The sequence below is a fragment of the Calliphora vicina genome, chromosome 3 (assembly GCF_958450345.1).
Source record: "Calliphora vicina chromosome 3, idCalVici1.1, whole genome shotgun sequence".
Classification (NCBI taxonomy): domain Eukaryota; kingdom Metazoa; phylum Arthropoda; class Insecta; order Diptera; family Calliphoridae; genus Calliphora; species Calliphora vicina.
In genome coordinates, this window is record NC_088782.1 from 68,912,353 (window position 1) to 68,932,800 (window position 20,448).

The following is a 20,448-nucleotide window of genomic DNA, read 5'->3' on the forward strand; positions in this document are numbered from 1 at the left end:
ACTTGTTAACTTTAACGTTATTTTTTGTTTTTCTTTAACAATAAAATATTAAAAAACCGACATCAAAAAAACTTCATTCTTTACTTTTTAAAAAAAAATAAATTATTCGAATAATTCGATTAATTTTCACTTGTGATCGAGTTATTCGAACAAGTTAAAATCTATTATTCGTATTATTCGAACAAGAGAAAAATCGAATGAACGCGGTCCGCGTTGCGAAAATTTAAATTATTCGTATCTCATGAAGCTGATTTCGGATTTGATTGATATAGAACTTCATAATTAAAAAAATATTTGTTTTCAAAAAATGAGCACAGTGCACACGACCCAGAAATATGTATATAAATTGGAGTCAGCCAAGTGATCCGATTTTAGTGATCCATTGACTACTTGTAAAACTGCTGGGATTCTAGTTGGAGTATTTGTACAATTATGCAGGTAATTTTTAGTAAACAGGATATGCTTTTAGGTTTATCTTCTCAGTTAAATTTGTGTGAATGTGAAAGTATTATGTGTGTGTTTCCGTACTTATTTGTGAGTCCTTTTAGTACTCGACCTTTCATACCAATGTGTGCATTAAATTTCTTGCATTGTATTACAAATAGACTTCATTTCGTTTTGGCTTAATTAAAGTTAAAGAACTCAACTCCAATTTATGTAGACTTTTCTATATAAAATATGAAAATAAGAAATAGAGAAACTGTCTGGAAAGGTTTAAAAAATAAACTGCTCAAACAAATGTACATAAATATTAGAGTTCGTTTGTTACCAGGTCACTTCATTTGTTTTTCGGGTATCATCATTTTTCTAAAGGTTTTTGTGAAAATAAAAATAAAGGCGTCCTTGCTTTTGGAAAATATTCACTCCTTGTGGTGGTTCAACGCACCTAAAGACGCGGATTTTAACCACATTTTTTTATAGATCAAAAACAGTTAAATATATTGCAAATCTGATTTCACCAGTCAATTCTGCATCAAAAATTAATACAATTGATGTTTTTTGAATCCATAAAAATAGTTCCAAAAACCCACAACAGGCGGCGCAAATCTCATAAAAAATAAAAAAAGAATTTTCGATTTTTTAAACATGCACGATGAAAAGGCATTTTATGCTTATCAAAACGGTACCAATATTTTTTTCTATCACAACCTGTTCAAAAGTTATGTATTATATTTGCAATATATTAACCCGTTTTTGCATTTCTACAGAAAAATGTGCTCAAAATGCGCGCCTTTAGGTTTGTTGAACCACCACAAGGAGTAAAAAATTTCCAAAAAAAAAGGACGCCATTATTTTTATTAACGCAAAAACCTTCAGAAAAATGATGATAACCGCAAATCAAATTTTTAAACTTAACTCTAATAAATATATAAGCTAGTTTCGAAAACTAACATTTGATAAGTATCTACACGAAACATTTATAATTTTTTCCCTTCACAATTTAGTTTAAAGTGAAGTTAGGTCATTTTGTCATTAGTATACTCATGTATGTCAACTAAAAACCATTTTTTAAACAAACACATTTATGTATGTCCGTGTAGACCATTTACAATAGTAAATAATAATAAAAGAGAATTTTATCCGACACCACAAACATGTATCTATTAAATACAATTAGTGCAATACCCTACATTACACCAACAATTTAAATTAAGCACTTAGTGTTTTTAAGTGAAATAGAAATATGAAATAAGGAAAAATATTCGAATAATCGAAGAAACCAATTTTTTATTTGACAGAACAGTTATTCGATTAATCCAGAAATTCAATACTGGAAGAAATTTATTTTCAAACTAAAATTCAAAAAAAAGTTTATATATTATATTATATATATTGGGTGTATAACTTAAAAATGTGGGATTTACAATTTTGAAGGGTACACATCTGTCATTTTTTCTCCATTTGCCGTTAATACGCGGCCTTTAAGAACTGCGCATGAATACGTTAAATACCTTGTAATTATGATAACATTTGTTTTCTATATCTCATAATTATATTGTTAAATATGTTCCATAATTGTCCTTAATCCCCATATAAATTGTCACTAGTCCACACATAAATAAGTATCGAGTTCAAATTCAATAGGAACATGTCCGATTGTGCTTTCTTAATGGTTTTCTTATTATTTACCTATGCACATTAGAGTGTCCCAAATTTTTTTTTTGGAACGCATACCCTCTACTTTTTAATATATGGGGCTTTTCATGTCAAGTGAACCATCTTTTGAAATCGATGTCTTCCGATCGGGATGAAATTTGCACCAAGGTTAGTTCTATTGGATTGTAACTCAGACACAATCAACAAGATCGGTCGAGAACTCTCTGAATTAGAACATTTTGACATTTTGGCCAAGCAGGTGTTTTTCTTATCCATGTATCTTATTACCTATTGTTCTTAGCAAAATGTGTACCTAATAGCTTAGATAGCTCATTCTTCAATCTTTCGAAAAAAATTATTAAAAAAAATAAAAAATTTTTAATATTTTTTTTTCCGAAATCAAAAACTTTTTTGACTTTTTTTAAATGGACCGTTTTTTTTTTGTAAAATAAAGCTTAGATATTTTCCTTGAAGACCAATTTGGTCGCTTAGTGGAATGCGAGTGGGATATCTATCAAAATAAATATTTTGTAACTCAAAACATAAAATTTTTGACTTTGTTGGCGTTTTTTTTAATTGTTTAAATTCTTTTTTAGCTCAATAGAAATCCTGGGTCTATTCCTTTAAGACCTACTTGGTCGCTTAGTGGGATGCGAGTGGGATATCTATCAAAATAAATGTTTTATTATATTTTCTTCAAAATCGGCCCCAAAATATATAACATTTCGCTATCCTTCCATTAGAAATTCCAAATATTGAATAAAATTTACTTTTGACCTTCACGATTTAACGTTCACGGATTAACGTTTTCCGATTTTAGTAAAACTTTCAGACTATATTTAAAATTACCTGAACTATAATATTCTGAATAGCTTTCACTTAAAAATCATAACAGTAAATTAGTTTTTCTCTAAAATCCCAAAATTTAAACCGAAGGTACGGAAAAACTACAGGAGGTATTGTCATACTTTTTTCGTATTTTTATTCCTTTTATGTTCTCAATAAATCCCAATGTGATGATTAAAAATTCTGAAATTTGTTTAAAAAAATTTTTAAAAATTTTAAAATAGAGTTTTGAAACTGCCGTTATGGCCTGGCGATTTTTTTTAATAACTTTAACATTTTTTAACCAATTTTTGTGTTTTATATCTTATTAGAACGAAGTTAGAGGGGGTCAAAATTTTTTTTGATTTTTTTTTTCAAAATGGGCCCTTTTATTCTTAAAATAAAGCTTAGATATTTTCCTTGAAGACCTCTTTTTAAAATTTTGTTTTTGCTCTAATGAAAGCTAAGGTCCATTCCTTTAAGAATTTTTTGGTCTCAACAAAGTTTTTGATTTTGCAAAATGTATGAATCATGTATGTGAGTTATTTGGGGGCTACAAAAAGTTGATTTCAACATACAGACGAATAAACGGACATGGGTATAACGAATCCGAATAACGATCCAGAATATATTTATTTTCTGAGTACGCAAATGAAAAATGTAGAAATTATAAATGGAATGCAACTCATGGTGAAGGGTATAATAATTTTGAAAATTTTAAATGAATTTCAATGCTGTCGTTTGCGAAAGATAGTGTTTGAATATAACCATAATTAGAATTTTAGGTTTCTTTGTCTTACTACTTTAAAATAAATAAAGAAGATAAATTGTAAGAAAAAATCTGCAAAAAATAAAAAAAATATTCTTTTTATTTATCAATTAAATTATAAATAGTTGAATATTTTCAGTTTTGAAAACAATTTATTGACAAATTGTATATTGGTTTTTATGTTGGCAAAATTAAGGGGATTTAGTAATCATCTGTAGAAAGACTTGATATCATAGAAAGTAAATTTAAAAAAGGCTGATATTTTTTACAAAAATCCATGATAAGAAACTTCCAGAAACTTTCCAAACAATTTATCCAGAGATATATAGAGAAGATTGTATAATTTAAACAGTATTAGATAATACTTGTATTCTGTGCCGATATCGTCATTTTCCAATCGATTTGTGGTACCATTGAAATAGGATTGTGATTGTGTGAAGTGAAGTTTTTTCTAATAGATCCGCATCAATAAAGTTGACATTTGGCCCACTAATAAGATTAATCGGGTTCAAAATTCTAATATAATCATATTTTTTAATTTAGTTATACAGTCCTTTTTGAACTTATTTTATTAATATTATAAAATTTTACTCTGATTTAGTTCTGATAGCCATTCCATATAATCTGCTTGGTTTACCGGTTGTAGAATTCTTGCATGTTTAATCTTGTTTCAACAGGGATAACTTTACCTTCAAAGGATGTGTATATAAAACAGAATACCTAATCTATTGCATGTCTCTCCTTACACATATTAACAGCATCCTTTTTACCATTAATCCTTTTAAATTCTAAATTAATGTCTTTATGAGAAATTGTATGCTGTATAGAGAGTGTATGGAGTCTAAACATGGAGATTATTAAAAATTAAAGAAGACACAATAGCTTAAAGACTGCTACGGGTAATAGCGAGCATTTGCGGGCCAATATCAAAAGATTTTAATTCAAGAGTAGATATTACTTCTCCACCCATCCATCCCCATTTCAGAGACATAAAGTGTTTATGTCAGTGATTGTTAAAAACCATTTAAAGCCATTATAAACTCAAATTGACTTTTAAGTGCTAAACAAAAAACTTGTACGTTCGTTCCATATTATTTCAACTTTTACTTGGTCTTGGCCTTTTAGTGAAACTGACAAAAGTGAATTTAAAACAGAAAAAAATAAATAAAAAAAATGCGACTGAGTACATGTGAGGAAAAGCAACTTTATCACTTGTGTTTAGAATATTTTTTTGTTTTGTTGCGATGTTCATGTTGTTCTTGATAAATATTTAACGAAAATGGAAATCCAAAAAAAAAGAAAAATGCAAAAAGATATAAACGGAAAAATCACTTACAGCTGCCATTACAATTTTAAAACGCGCCCACAAATCTCGAGTACTGCGTGACATGGCAAAACGTTCCTGTAGAGCACCCTCATGACGTGCCACATATGTTTTTGCCTAAAATGAAACGGAATTGAAAAGTGAAATTAAAAATAAAAACACAGCATCAACATTAAGAAAAAATACAGTTCAAGTGTTAAGCTTTACACTTTTAACATTGAAAGGAAGTAGAAACAAGGTGCCACACACATACTACAAATTGTATAAGATTTTTTAGCCATCATTTCTAAAATCATCCTTGAAAGTTGTTGATGCCAGTAAAAGGTTTTTTTTTTGTTTAGCTGTTTGTTGATTCTCATTTATGTATTTTGTCTTACCTGCCGCACTAGTTTCAGTTTTTTCCTTATGGCCCATGGCTGCAGTTTAACTGATTGTATCACCTCCTTGTGGAGTCGTATATTTTCAAATATTTGTTCTTGTGTTGATTCCTGATTTGTGCCCTCATCTAAAAAAAGAACATGATGAAAAGTAAATATTTATTTGCAAACAATTCGCACGTTTGTGCTGTTTCCATTATTTTCTTATGCAAGTTAACAATATTATTGAGTTTTGAAAAAATCTGTTTAAATTAAGAATACTTATAAGAAAGTGTGACAAAATATTGGAACATTTTAATATTATTCATACAAATTTAATACTTTTCATTTAAGGTTTTTTCTTTTATTTTAAATAAAAAACTTGAAATAGAATTTGTTGACTGAATCTTTATTATGACCCCAAAAAACAATCTCTGACATTTAATTTTTTAACTCTTTGCGGTTGGGTGGTCAGTTTACTAACCACATTTTCTATAGTGTTTAAAACATAATTTAGTGTAATCTATTGCCATTTTGCTAAACAATTATATTTTTTGAAGTCATCGTTTATGATTTTTGGCAAAACTTTGCCGTCACGCATTCAGTAAAAAAAGCACAGTGTTTATTGTTCATCGAATTCAGTGTTATTTTGATATTTTGTTTGTTTGGTCAGAAAATTTAGTCAAAAATATTCGATTTCCAAAAAAATTATACGAAAAAATTTTTGTATCAAAGTTATTTTGAATGCCAACCGCCACGGTGGTTAGTAAACTAACAACTTCACTCCACAAAAAACCTTGGAATGGGGTGGGTGTTTTATCTTTTAATTTAAAAAGGAATCCAAAAAAGTATTTTCAAAATGGACATTTGAGGATCAAAATAATCAACGAAAATTTTGCCTGAAAATTTAAGTGGAAGTCAGCAAAGATACGAAAGTTGTAAATAGAGCGCTTTACGCTTAATTAGCAAAATTACACGCCACCGCGGGGCTCACAATTTTTTAAAATATCTCCAGAAATTCAAGTATCATCCAAATCAGCTGAAATTTAAAATATAAATAGTCCTTAAGATGATTTACAAAAAAACATACATACATATGTAAGATATCTCTTTTAGTTCAAGAGATATTTAGGTACATATCAGTAATTTTATCTCACATAGTTAGTTATTGAACATTAAGTGTAACAGCAAAGTTTTTATACCCTACATTACGATAGTGGGGATTGTATTATACGTTTGTGCAGGTGTTTGTAACGCCCAAACACCCGTCCGTCCGTCTGGATGTCCATGCAAAACTTGTGCGCAAAGTACAAGTCGCAATTTTGAAGATATTTCGATATTTTGAAATCGGACCATTATTTCACCTAGCTCCCATACAAATGTCCTTCCGAAATTGGACTTCATCGGTCATAATTGTTTAATTTATACAAATATCTACACAAATTTCGCTCCAAATAAGTTTTATATATACGAAAGTCATGTCACGAAATTGTATGATGATCGGTCCATAATTATATATAGCTCCCACTTCCGAAAATCACTTTATCGAGCATAAATCTCTTAAAAATGTCGGTACTTACATAGAATTCAACGGACATAAGTTTCGTAGAGACATAAATTATACGACATAATTGGTCATAGCTCTTATATAATGTCCAGTTTCTAAAATCACTTTAGCGAGAATAAATCTCTTAAAAATGTGGGAATTCAAATATAATTTAACATAAATAAGTTGCATGTAGAAAGATGCAGAACGCTCTTTCTGGGAAACGCTTCACTTTGGAACAGAGTAGCCGATAAGCTTGATTCATTCTTTGCTTCAAAAGATGAGCAGTTCTTTTGGCTCGGAATCCTTATGTTGTCATAAAGATGGCAAGAGGTCATATATTGCTCAAATGTTTCAAAATAAAATTTTAAAAAAATCCCTCACTTTTAAGTCACACACACGATATTTGCGAAAACCAAACTGGAATAAACTGGAATTTCTTCACCTTTCCACTTCCTCTACAACAAAGTTTTATTTATTGATCCGAGGTGGTCAACGTTGACACCTTGCATTTCACCTATATTCCAACAGAGAATAGAGGAATAATTTGTTTAAATCCTATATCCTGCTCCACGATTAGTTCATACATCATTTTGCAATCGGTTTGGAAGATTTTTAATTTCTTTTATAGGTTTAACAACGAATGTATATATCAAATATAGAAAGAAGTCTTTAAAAATCATGACTGGGTCCAAAGTTACATGCATTTGAATTTAAAAAAGGCGATTTTTTGCTATTTTTTGGGGAAAAAAGTACTTTTATTCTTTTAAAGCTATCTAAAAAATTTCTAAGAGGATGTATAATTAATTGGTACTTTTTGAAAAACTAATTTTACATCAAATATTTTAAATGAAAGAAAAATTGATCATTTTTGATAAAGAGGGGACCAGGTCCATTCAAAAAACGCATATTTTTTATGTAAAATTCAAATTTAGGGCAAAAATTCTCAAATCGCATAGTCGATATCAAAATATAGAAACCTATTTTAGATGGCCCAACATGTTCTTAATTATTTTGTAACGGGTTCCGATAACCCCGCCCCTGGTATGGATATTATAGCCAAAAAACGAAAAAACCCCATTTTTGGGATTTTTCAAGACTTTTTTGGGAATTGCCGGATTCCTGATTATAAATTTACAAAATTTGTTTTTATTTTCCATTTTCAATAAATCTATATAGAGGTAAAATTTCATTTAAAAATATTCATAAATAAAAATTTTATTTCAATTTGAAATATTTGTATCGTCGCAAAAATTAAATTAAAAAAATATTTTGTCATATTTTTTCGAAAAACTATTCCATGATTTTTTTTATTGACAAAAGTTATATATATAGACATGTTATACCTTATGTTTTTTACGTGGCAAATTAATTAGGGAAAACTTAACACCTCGCAGAGAATTTACATAACACTGTTATTTTCAGTCATAAAAAGGTTGTTAGGTAGACGCAAACATACTTTTTTTATGAATTTCTACAGCCACTTTTTTACGATCAATCCTTAAATTTTATACCTATATTTGAAAATTGTCGTAGGTATTATTTAAAATGGTCATGGTTTTTACCTCAATAGGTCACTTTAAAAAACTGGAGTAGGGTGGTTAAAAATGTTGAAAATTTAATTTTCAAATGCGAATATCTCCTAAGCTTTAAGAGACAATTGGTGTGCCCATGAGGTCCAAATTCAAAGCTTAAACTCGAAAACACTTCCTCTTTGCGCATGTGAAATTTCATTCAAATCGAACTAAGCGTTTAGAAGTTACAGATTTTTTTTCTCATACCACTGTGGACTGTCAAACACAAACTAAATTTTGACGGGTGTCAACTGACAGATGATAGGAGAAGAGTGTCCCTTTCTGTTAAGAGCCTGGAAATTCGAAGAGTCGAGTATTTATTGTAGATAATAAAACATTTTAAAATTATCTTTGTTTTAGATTTTTCGAAAGATCAGATTTGCTGCAAATAGATGCCACTAGTTGTTCAGGAAACTAAAATTATTTAATGGATCCATTTAGGTGGACCGAATTTGAACTAAATGACTATTGGTAAAGTAATTTCCTTTCCTTAATTACCCTTCGAAGTCCACTAATTTAAAAATATTTTGCCAATGGATTAAGGGTTAAGAGAGAAATAGAAAATGTGCCAAATTTCATTGATTTACGACCAAAAGTTTCAGATAAACAGTAAATATGTTTAAATAAAGTAATAGTTAATAAGAACTTTTAACTTAATGTAAATCTTGTTACAGTTTGCATAGAATCAAAATATAAATTATGCACAATTGCTGAAAATAAAATCAGCATCTCACCTGAACTAGTTGTGTAGACACTAGAGCGTCTACGCTCTACATTATCCAATACGTGATCCATTGGACTGGAAGCTCTTCTTGAGTTGCGACTGCTACTTTTTCTGCGATAACCACGTACACTGGCACGTCTTTGCATTATAGCCGACACGGACACTGAGTAATCTTCTTCATCATCATCATCATCGTTATCACCAGCATGGTAATCCGTATGGGTTGTAGGTGTTGCAATGTAACCAGTAGTATTATAATCTTCAAAATGACGTTGCAAAGGAAAATCTATTGGAAATGTACAAAAAAAATTAAAGAGATAAAAAAAAATTAGAAACATATATAATAATGGCCATATACTCATACTAAAATATATACATTAAATGTAATTTCGATATTTTTAGGATATTTTATTAGTAGACAATTTGAAAAGCATGTTTAAATGAAAAAGTCTGTATTCCTTTTAAAGAGGGAATATGAAAAAGATAGGAAAAAAGGACATTGAACATTTCATGCGTTACATTTTAATGTGGCCTAAATACGTGATGTTTTACAAAATCAAATGGTTTTTATCTTGTTTTTTCTTATTTTCTTGTGTGTTTAAACCAAAAATTTTGTTTCAAACACTTTTTGCTTTAATATTCAAGCATGTTTTTCGTCTGCTTTCAGTTATTTAATTTCCCAATTTTTGTTCTTACTTATTTTTGGCAAGTGAGTTAGTTGTTGCAACATGTATTTTGCTATCTGACTGTCACTGTAAAATTTGATTGGATTAAATTTTCAATTTGGTTTTCTATTTACAATAACTGTGTAAATATATCTGGTACTTATGTATTGTATAAAAGTACCTACATATGAGGAAAATCAAAAATTTTGGAGAATTTAAATAAAAATATTTCTTTTTATGACACGAACGACATTTTGTAGTTGTAATTGCAGATTTTTAAGCGTGATGAAACTGTTCGAGTTAATAAGTTTTCTCATTGCGCCCAAGAGTTAAGTGGGTATAAAGTTTTTGCTTGAGTGAAAATGATGCCAATTCATAGAACTCTTTCGGAATTATCAGAGTATGTTAATATATTAATTACATATTAAAACTACATGTCTACAATATTGGTTGCGCCAAAAATAAAACTGATTTTGAGTATACAATTCGATTTGGGATGCGTTTTATCAAAACGTCTTCTCCTTTTTACTCTCCTTTTAGTATTGTTGCTTCGGTGACGTTATTCAACAGGTTTTTTATAGCAAGTCGGGTGCCATTACAAGACGTGTTTGGTTTATGTTTTCGTAACATTATGATTACCGATCAGGCTTTCAGTTGGAGATTGTGTGGTGGTAATCAGGATAATTCTAGCGAGTTTAAAAACTCGGTTGGATAGTTGAGGACATCATCTTGGGAAGTAACGGAATCCACCGATTTGTACGTCATCAATTTGAGAGCAATTTCACTTTGAATCATAAAATTCAATTCGTCGGCATTAATGTTTTTCGCATCAACGTTCGCTTTGTGCAATATTTGGAAACACCTTTTCGGATGAGTCCGGATTTTGATTCGGTGAACTGGCAGAAAGCGAAATTGAATGCAACTGGTCGAAATGTTAAGTGGTTAAAAAAACAATAGAAACTTTTCCAAATATTCCATATGTAGCCCAAAATTTAAAATATTTTTTTAAAATAAAATTTTTTTTTAGTATTTTACATGTATAATTTTATTTATATAAATTAACTGAAAAACAAACAACATAATTAATTATATTCTGAAAAAAGGGAACAAAATTAAAAATATTCACTATTTCGCTACTAACAAAACAATGGAAACTTTTAAACTTCTGCAATAAAGAAGTGTATGAAAATAATATTTAAAAGAACGATGTAAAAAGCATCCTGTTTACAGTTATTTTATTTTTAAATTCTGGTAATTTTTCACAATTTCTTTTTCTAAGTTTTTCGCATAATTGCTTTTTTTCAAAGTTAACGAAAATGGCTAAAATTAAGATTTGTGAAGACTTAAAAAATAAAATAATTAACGATTTTAAAGCTGGTTTAAAACAAAAAAGTATCTGTAACAAATATTCAATAAATAAACCAGCAGTTTCAAAAATTATAAAATTTTTTAGGGCAAGTTTTGGGCCCAATTCTTATTATGTTATGTATCCATACGATGAGGAAAATATGCCCCTAGTTTGGAGATTCCAACACGACAACGACCCGAAACACACCTCTAGGGTTGTAACCGAGTGGTTACAATTTAACGAGGTACGTGTTTTGAAGTGGCCTGCCCAATCGCCAGATCTCAATCCCATAGAAAATCTATGGGAAATTGTAGATCGTAAAATAAGGACCCAAAATTACACCAGGAAGGAAGATTTGTAGGAGGCGGTTATTAGGGAATGGCAAAATATTTCAAAGGAGACCATTGACTCTTCAATTGGTTCAATGCATCGTCGATGTGTAGCAGTTATAAAAAATAAGGGATACCCAACAAAATATTGAGTTATTGCAAAGTTTAGACCATATTTGTTAAAATAATACCTAAGTTTCCATTTTTTTGTCAATGCCGTAATAAAGAAATCTTTTAATTTTGTTTTCTCATTTTAAGAATTTAATTAATTATGTCCTTTGTTTTTTGTTTTTAAATTAAATTAATAGAAGTATACAAATAAAATACTACAAAAATGTTAAAAATTTTTAAAAAATTATTTCAGATTTTAGGCCACTAATGAAATATTTGGAAAAGTTTTCATTGTTTTGTCAATCACTGTATAAGCCATTATACACTTATCCCAAACGATCAGTTTGCTTTGCTGCAAAACTTTGGCCATCTCTCTGTTGCATGTTGGATTTTCATTGATGAGCAGTTCGACTGTCTTCCAACAACATAGTTGCAATTCCTGATGAAGCAAGAGCAACGCGAAAATGTTATTCCAGATCCAACGGGAGCAAAAAAATCATTCCAGTTCCATGTTTCATAACATTCTTAAGAGCATATTTTTGTTGTCGATCCAACAGTGGAATGTTTGTTCGAACATCGCAATCATATTGTTTTTCGTGTCGCAACTCTTGATTAAATGCGTCGTGTATCGTTAATACCTTGTTTGACATCATCAAGCATATGTCCTCAATAAATATCGAAGCCTCTTTGTAAATTTTCTTTCTCAGTTGTAAATTTGGTTTTGATGTTCTAATACACATCTGATGCCAAATGTCATCACACATGGCATCTTTGCATTTGCTCCAGAAAGCAGTCGGTTTGATGGGAAGCATTATCGAAAAAAATTTTCGTATTTGACGAAAGAACAGCATATCCGATGGTGTATTCCGCTTCTCTATACGTGTCACACAATTCACCATTTAGAGTTCGCAAATCTTGGAATGATGTTGGGCTTCGAACTTTGACTAATAGCAAACGCAAATAGAAACACTCATAGTTTCTTGAATGTATTGTGTAAATACGTCGGTGAAAAATAAATGAGGGAAACCTGGAACTGCACTTCCTTCTTTCTGCCGTTGAAATTTCTTTGACGATTGATTTAAAGTCATTTCTGAGTATAGCTGCATTCGGGCAAATCTGGTTAATGTCTCTCATGAATGGCAAATGAAAAAATTCGCCAAATTGCTTCGTTACTGCTAACATAGCGGAGCATTTGAAATTGAGTGACTTCATCATTGGAATTCTCCGCTCTAACTCAGACATTTTGTTTTACGTTTATTATAATATTATTCCTGCCTTTAATTTCTAGGCCTTACAATATGTAATTAAATCTTGAAACTAAACAATTATTGTTCTCTCAGTGGAGAATCATATTTGGAAAATTAGATGAGTGGTAAATCAGCTCTACGCAGCCTTGAGCTGCCTTGAGTTACTGTAAGTAGCCTTGCAAGCGGATTCGGATGATGATGTAATTTTGATAAATAAGCTTCACGAGTTTTTCTGAATTCATCTTTGACCAAGGGTACATCTAAGTCTCTGTGCATGTTCTCATTTCTTATGTAGCATGGAGCTCCCGTCATGGTTCTAAGAATTTTGGATTGTGCCCTCTGTATAAGATCTATACTGGTATTGCTTGCTGTTCCCCATAATTGGATTCCGTATGTCCAAATTGGTTTTAAGACTGTCTTATACAGGATGACTTTGCAGTTAAGGCTTAATTTCGATTGGTGGTTTATTAGCCAGTGTAAATTAGAAGCTTTTAGTTTAATGTGGAGCCTCTTGGCTTCTATATGCCGACGCCAAATAAGACGTCTATCTAAATGAATGCCAAGGTATGTAACGTGGTCAGATTGTGGGATGTTCACACTGTTTAGTGTCACTGGTGGACAATTTCCTCTCCTAAGTGAAAACGTTATGTGCTTGCTTCTGATTTCGTTCACTTGTATTCTCCAATTTTTTAACCACGTCTCCACGTGCCTGAGATAATTATCAAGGTTTCTAGATGCTACATTTAAGTCCACATGAGAACTAAGAATTGCAGTGTCATATGCAAAGGTGGAAATATTTAATTCTTCGGACTCGGGCAAGTCTGAGGTGTATATTAAGTACAGGTCCTAGAACACTTCCCTGAGGTACACCAGCATTGATGGAATAGTCGCTTGTCACATAATCGACGCATTGTATCCTAAACAAGCGATCCGATAGGTAAGACTCTAGTATTTTGTGAGTACTAGAAGGCAGTAGGCATTTAATCTTGTGTATTAGACCTTTATGCCTTTATACCTTGTCTAAAGCCTGAGCAACATCTAGAAATATTGCCGAACAGTACTTTTTTAGTTCGAAAGATTTTCGTATCTCTCCAGTTAGGCGGTTAACTTGCTCAATTGATGATCTGTGATAATGTTTTGACTATTTAAGAATGTTAAAATTTTCCCTTGGATTATTCTCTCAAATAGTTTAGACAAGCAAGGCAATAAGCTAATAGGTCTGTAAGATGATGCCAATGTCAAATCCTTTCCTGGCTTGGGTATCATTATAATTTGGGAGATTTTCCAATCATTCGGAAATACTCCTAGAGACAAGATCGCATTGAATAATACTCTGAGCACAATAATTGCCACATCTGGTAGGTTTCCAATCATGGAAGGTGTAATTAAATCATAACCTGGAGATTTTCTTTGTTTAAAATTGTCCTTTATGATCCTCTGAACATCTTCTATACTAACATTGATTACTTCGAAGTCTTGTCGTATCCGAACAGGTAAATCCCCCAATACAAAATTATTTGACATGTCACTGCTTTTGGTTACATATTTGAAGATATATTTGATAAGTGGACATACTGGTGGGCATGTACAATTTTTCTTTCTGTAAAAAACTGCTGTGAAGTATTGCGAACATTTGAAAAAGATTTCCCAAAGCGGTCCAGGCGTTCTGAGATTTTAGAGTGGCGTGATCAATTTTTCTTTCAGTAAAAACCTAAATTGGACTACTACGAACATTTAAAAAAAGTGGGCGTAAAAGTGTGGCTGGTCGATTTTTCTTTCCGTAAATAGCTTAGTTGGACTATGACGAACACTTGGTTTTTCTGTACTCAAACCTGGAAACTTTCTTGAAATGGCCAGTTTTATCTAATGCATTCATACTGCTTTGTAAGTCAAAAAATCATGTTTAATAGAGGCAAAATTATAGATAGGTCTGATAGATGTTGATTCATAAGAGATGGTATGTTGTCTGAGTTGAGTAGAGGGCTTTTATCAGATGGTAAATCAGGATATGTCATTTGGCTTGTATTCATAAGAGTACCATGTAATTTAACAACTCCAAAATTTGTTTTGGACTTAAATATAATTGTCTGCCAAGAAGTATTACCATAAATATTTTTAATTTACACGTACACAACCCGAATGTAAACAATAGAGAGTAAAAATACAAATATTTCAATCAGTTGCTTGATGTTGTTGCGGATATTTTATTGTTTACTCATACATGCACACAAATTTAATGTCTCTATTCCCAGCAGTTCGAGGAGACAGTACCGAAGTAGTGATTTTACCCATCCTTTAGGGTGGGAGGTAGTTACTTCGATAGCCACATGACTAGTCATTTTAACACGGGCATGTCCTAGGCATGTCCTATGCAGGGGCTCAATTGTCTCTTTTTGATTACAATGGGACTGTCTAATAGCTGGTCCAAAGTAGGCAACGCATTAGATTCACATACTGGTTACATAGCGTCAGTTACCTTACTAGCTTTGTCACTGGTTACTTCATCAGCTACTTGACTAGTTATTTTAATACGTACATGTCCTAAGCAGGGGTTCAATTGACTCTTTTGATACAATGTGACTATCTGATAGCTGATCGAAAGTAGTCAACGCTTCTGGTGGGTAAAATAAAGTGCAGTACAAAAAAAAGTATGAAGTGACTTCTACATAGGTTACTAGAGACACTAAAGTGACTATTGACTTCATGCTATGTTACATGGTATACCAGATACTTAAGCAAAAATAAAAATAAACTGTATGAGAATTATATCAACACAATTTGTATAAAACCAGTTTGTACGAATTACTCACAAAACGTTTAAAGTGACTACACTCCAGATTACTTAGAGACACTTAAGTGTCAATTGTCTTCACGCTAGATTACTTGGGATGTATAAAGTAACCAATTGTCTTCTCTCTGCACTACAAAGTGCACACACGTGTCAAATGACCAAAATATATAAATAGGAGTTAGCCAAGTGATAAGACATTTGTGACAATTACTGTCTTTAAGGGATACATTGACTACTTGCTTAACTGCTGGGTTTGCATACCAATGCTCTAATTTATGTAGGATTTTATGTGTAATTTAGAAAGTTTACAGTACAGATATCAAATTAATGAAAAAACTCTTGTAAGTTTCAAAACATATTATTAAATTTTTAACTTCTAATTGACCATAATTTTAAGAGGTGAATTATTAGTAACCTAAGATTTCGCAATAACAGATTTTTTTCTATGGTGTACCCAAAAATATTACTAACCATCTAAATTCAGTGTCAACGATTCTCCAAAAGTTTTGATTTCCCTCATATATCCAATTTTTGTAAAGCAAATATAAAAATTATACTTTTATGGTCCTAATTATATCAAATATTTGGATGAAACACAGTACTACTAAAATAATTCCTACAGAAAATGAAAGCAGATCATAGGGTAAACAAAAATCTTTGGATCTGAAATTTGTATACCCTTGAAGTTGCTTTATTTTTATTCAAATCGTTAATCTACACAATTCCAAAATTTTCTAAATCAAATATATTTATAGATACGAGTATTTACAAATGAATTTCATAAGCTATCGAATATAACAAGTGAAAATAGTTTTTTATGGTAAATTTTCAATTACGTCACATTAGTCTTTGGTCTTCCATTAAACTTTACAGATTTCAATTGTAATAAAAAAAAGTACAATTCTACCCACTATATTATACACAGTCTCTATATATCTAAAACTCTGTGTAAATATGTATGAGATTCCATGAAATACAGTTAACAAACTCACCTATAAATGCTTCTACCACAGGACTGGTTAGATTGTTGGCAGCATAACTCAATGAATACTCGTGTGGTTTCTCCTCTTGTGACCTATTGTTCATATTGATGTTGTTTTTGTTTTTTGTTGTAGCCATTGTTATCGTTTTTGTTGTTGTAGTTGTTTTTGTCGATGAACAGTCAATCAGGGATATGTGCAAGTGATTGTAAGAAATAAATGAAATACAATATGGGGAATTACCAAGGGTATTAAATTTAGAAAAAAAAATACTTTTTAGAAAACTCAACTTAAATCGGATTATATTTAGAAATATGTATGTATTGCATTAACTTCAAAATCAATTGACTGAAAATGCTTAAATAAGAAATATTGTGTATGTGTGTGTTAATTTTATTTTAAATCTATTGATATATTTAAACAGATTATTGCACTAAATTATGTTTATTGAAAAATTATGAACTGGAAATTGACATAGTCTCCTAAATGAAATCTGTCACAGAAATCTGTTTTTGCTTTATTCAATTCTGATAATTAAAATAAAACGTTAGTCAAGTAAAGCACTATTCACATAAAATCCGGCTGCATAAATGTTTTAATATTTATCTAATGAAAAAAAGCGATTGAGTACTATTGAAACACAAATAGATAATAACACTGTCCAACAGCATTTTTGGAACAGAATAGCGACCCAATAATTCTGAAAGGGCATGTTGAGTAGAGCATTTTTGTAAAATAAACTTATAGTCCAGCTGGTCTGATTTTTTTTTTAACAGTGGGTCAAAGTTTTCATTTTTTGATCGAAGGGAGCAGGATACTAACTGAAAAAAATGTTGTAAGTTAATATCTGAGAGAATTCTTATGGTCAGAGTTATATTATGGAATTTTGTGGGGATCATTTTTGTGGAAGATCTTAACCCTCTAGCTCCTCTCTTTAGGGGTCAATTTGACCCTTTTTTCGAGAAAATCCAAAAAAGTATTTTCAAAAAGGACATTTATGGATTCAAATATTCTACGAAAATTTTTGCCGTAAAATTTCAGTGGGGGTCACCAAAGATACCAAAGTTGTAAATAAAGCTCTTTACGCTTAATTAGCAAAATTACACGCCACCTTGGGTCCCACATTTTCTACAAAAAATATATATACATTAGGGTGGCCCCAAAATTAAAGTTGCGGATGTTCCCGACTAAAATGAAAATTTGATTCATTCTAATACTATGTTTTGAAATTTTTTCGTCCTGGGGTCAATATTTGGCGAGCTGGATCAAAGGATATAAAGGTCCGTTTTTGAGGTTTTCTACATTTTTTCCATATTTCTTCCAAAGGAAGTATATGTAAATTTTGGTATCATATGAAAGGTCTTTGAGAGACGCATTCAATTGGTTATTAGAAATTTCAAAAAAAGAATTTTAATTTAAAAATATTAAAAATATTCGACAAAATTTTATTTTTTTTTTTTATTTTTCATAGAATTTATTCAACTAAATATATGAAATTTCTTGATCATAAACATCATGTAATTTCACCGAAATGGTTTTTCTCGTTTTTTAAAATTTTTATTCAAATTTGTTTAAACCTAATTTCATTCCTATCTGACAATCTCTGTATACTCAATTCATAGTATATGTAATGGGCAATAACTCAAATTTTATAAGCTTTCCATCGATGTATAATTTCGTATACTTTTTTTAAAAATTACATGATGTTTATGCTCAAGAAATTCCATATATTTATTTGAATAAATTCTATGAAAAAATTAAAAAAAAAATAAAATTTTGTTGAAAATTTTTAAATAAAATTTTTTTTTTTTAAATTTCTAATAACTAATAGAATGCGTTTCTCAAATACCTTTCATATGATACCAAATTTACATATACTTCCTTTGGATATGGAAAAAATTTAAAAAACCTCAAAAAAGGACCTTTATATCCTTTGATCCAGCTCGCCAAATATTGACCCCAGGACGAACAAATTTCAAAACGTAGTATTAGAATGAATAAAATTTTCATTTTAGGCGGGAACATCGATACCTTATTTTTTCTCCACACAAACGGGGCCACCCTAATATACATATGCAAATTATCACTTTTAGGTCAAGAGTTATTTAGGTTTATTTATTTACTTTTTATAATTTTGTTCGATTTTTTTTTAGTTTTTAGATATGTCGGCCCTACGGTGGTTCGAAATTGTTTTTTTTAAAATATCACCTATATTCGCGATAAAATTTCGAATATTATAAAAACAACCTACTAACAGTCATGTCGTCCCTATAAAAAGTTACACGCATCCAAAGTTGGTACATGTAAAAATGGCCGTATTTTTTACGTTTTTTCAAAAAACACATGGAATATATAAAAAAAGTTAAAATGTTTCCACAATATAACTCTTACAATAAGAATTCTCTTAGACATTAACTTACAACATTTTTTTCAGTTAGTATACTGCTCCCTTCGATCAAAAAATGAAAACTTTGACCCACTGTAAAAAAAAATTCAGACCAGCTGGACTATAAGTTTATTCTACAAAAATTCTCTACTCAACATGCCCTTATAGGGTCGCTATTCTGTTCCAATCAAAAAATCTCAATTTGTTGGACAGTGTAATTCATTAATATTTAAGAAAAGCTAAAAGAAGAAATTTAAATCAATTTTCTCTTATTAAAATCCATGTTTTTGTTTTGATGAATCGCATTAACTATTGCACAGTTGGGCAGAATCAAAATTAGACAAGGAGTATTCGAGTTTAATTTATTAATATGTACCCTACAAATTATTTTGAATCTATTTGAAATATTGACTTGACTTTGTAAGACCAAAAATTCACTTATCTAAACCAATAAATTAGACGAAAAACCCAAAAATGGTATTTTTTACAATTTTGATCATAGGGTCCACATTTCTTTCGCGGCTGAGAAAATATTTCGGGAATAAATAGGAAGCACATAAGGGTTTTCCAGCTTTGTGATTTTAGAATATGTGGCCCAAAGTTGAATTTTTATAAAAATTAGGTCAAATTCTGAAGGGCGTAGGGGCAACCTGTTCTAAATATAGGACATGTTTTTTATACAATAATGTTCTCCGTAAAGGTACCTTACAGAATAATATAAAATTGTTATACAGTGCCGAACTTAAGTATTGGCACAGGATGCTCATTGTACTTTAAGGTCGATTTAAAGGCCATATTGTTGACATTTTTAATAAAAAAATATATTTATCAGATAGATTGATGAATTTCCTACAAAATACCACCAACTTTATTTCAACAATTTTGCAATATTATTTACTAATAATAAAAAGACGAAAAATTCCCCAATTCCGTCGAACAAAACTATTGGCACACTTAACCAGATTCTTCAAATTTTATCAATCTATCCACTTTTTGTTCATAGAAAATGCCATTTTATCTTCTATTATTTAACAGTTTTCGTTTCTAAAACTGTTAATGTCAATTTGTAAAAAATTTGCACAATAATTATCAATTTTGCTGAAAATAGCTAACAAAAAAAAGGAAACAACAGAATCTGAGCGCAAAATCATTTTTCACTTGCACAATCAAGGAAAATCGTATGCTGAGATTGTAGAGATTATGGAAAGGAGCCGTTTTACAATTCGGAGTATCGTGCAACGTTTTAAGGGAGCATCAACAATTGAAAGTGCTAAACATACAAGTCGTCTAGATCCTTAAGTGAGCGTAAATGCAGCCATATAATCAAAAAGGTCAAGTTATGTTCAAAAATATCTTTAGCAAAGGTTGCTGCAGAG

General features: G+C 30.5%; 1 protein-coding gene across 1 annotated transcript in view; it reads right to left on the reverse strand.

The window, feature by feature from the left end:
• Positions 1-16,825, reverse strand: part of Tmc (Transmembrane channel-like) — a 70,122-nt gene extending 53,297 nt beyond the window's left edge. The window contains exons 1-4 of the mRNA XM_065505867.1: positions 16,699-16,825; positions 9,226-9,501; positions 5,393-5,520; positions 5,028-5,132 (exon numbers count right to left, since the gene is read on the reverse strand). Coding sequence (XP_065361939.1) covers positions 5,028-5,132; positions 5,393-5,520; positions 9,226-9,501; positions 16,699-16,825 — 636 coding nt within the window. The remainder of the gene's footprint in view (positions 1-5,027; positions 5,133-5,392; positions 5,521-9,225; positions 9,502-16,698) is intronic.
• Between the last annotated feature and the right edge of the window lie 3,623 nt (positions 16,826-20,448).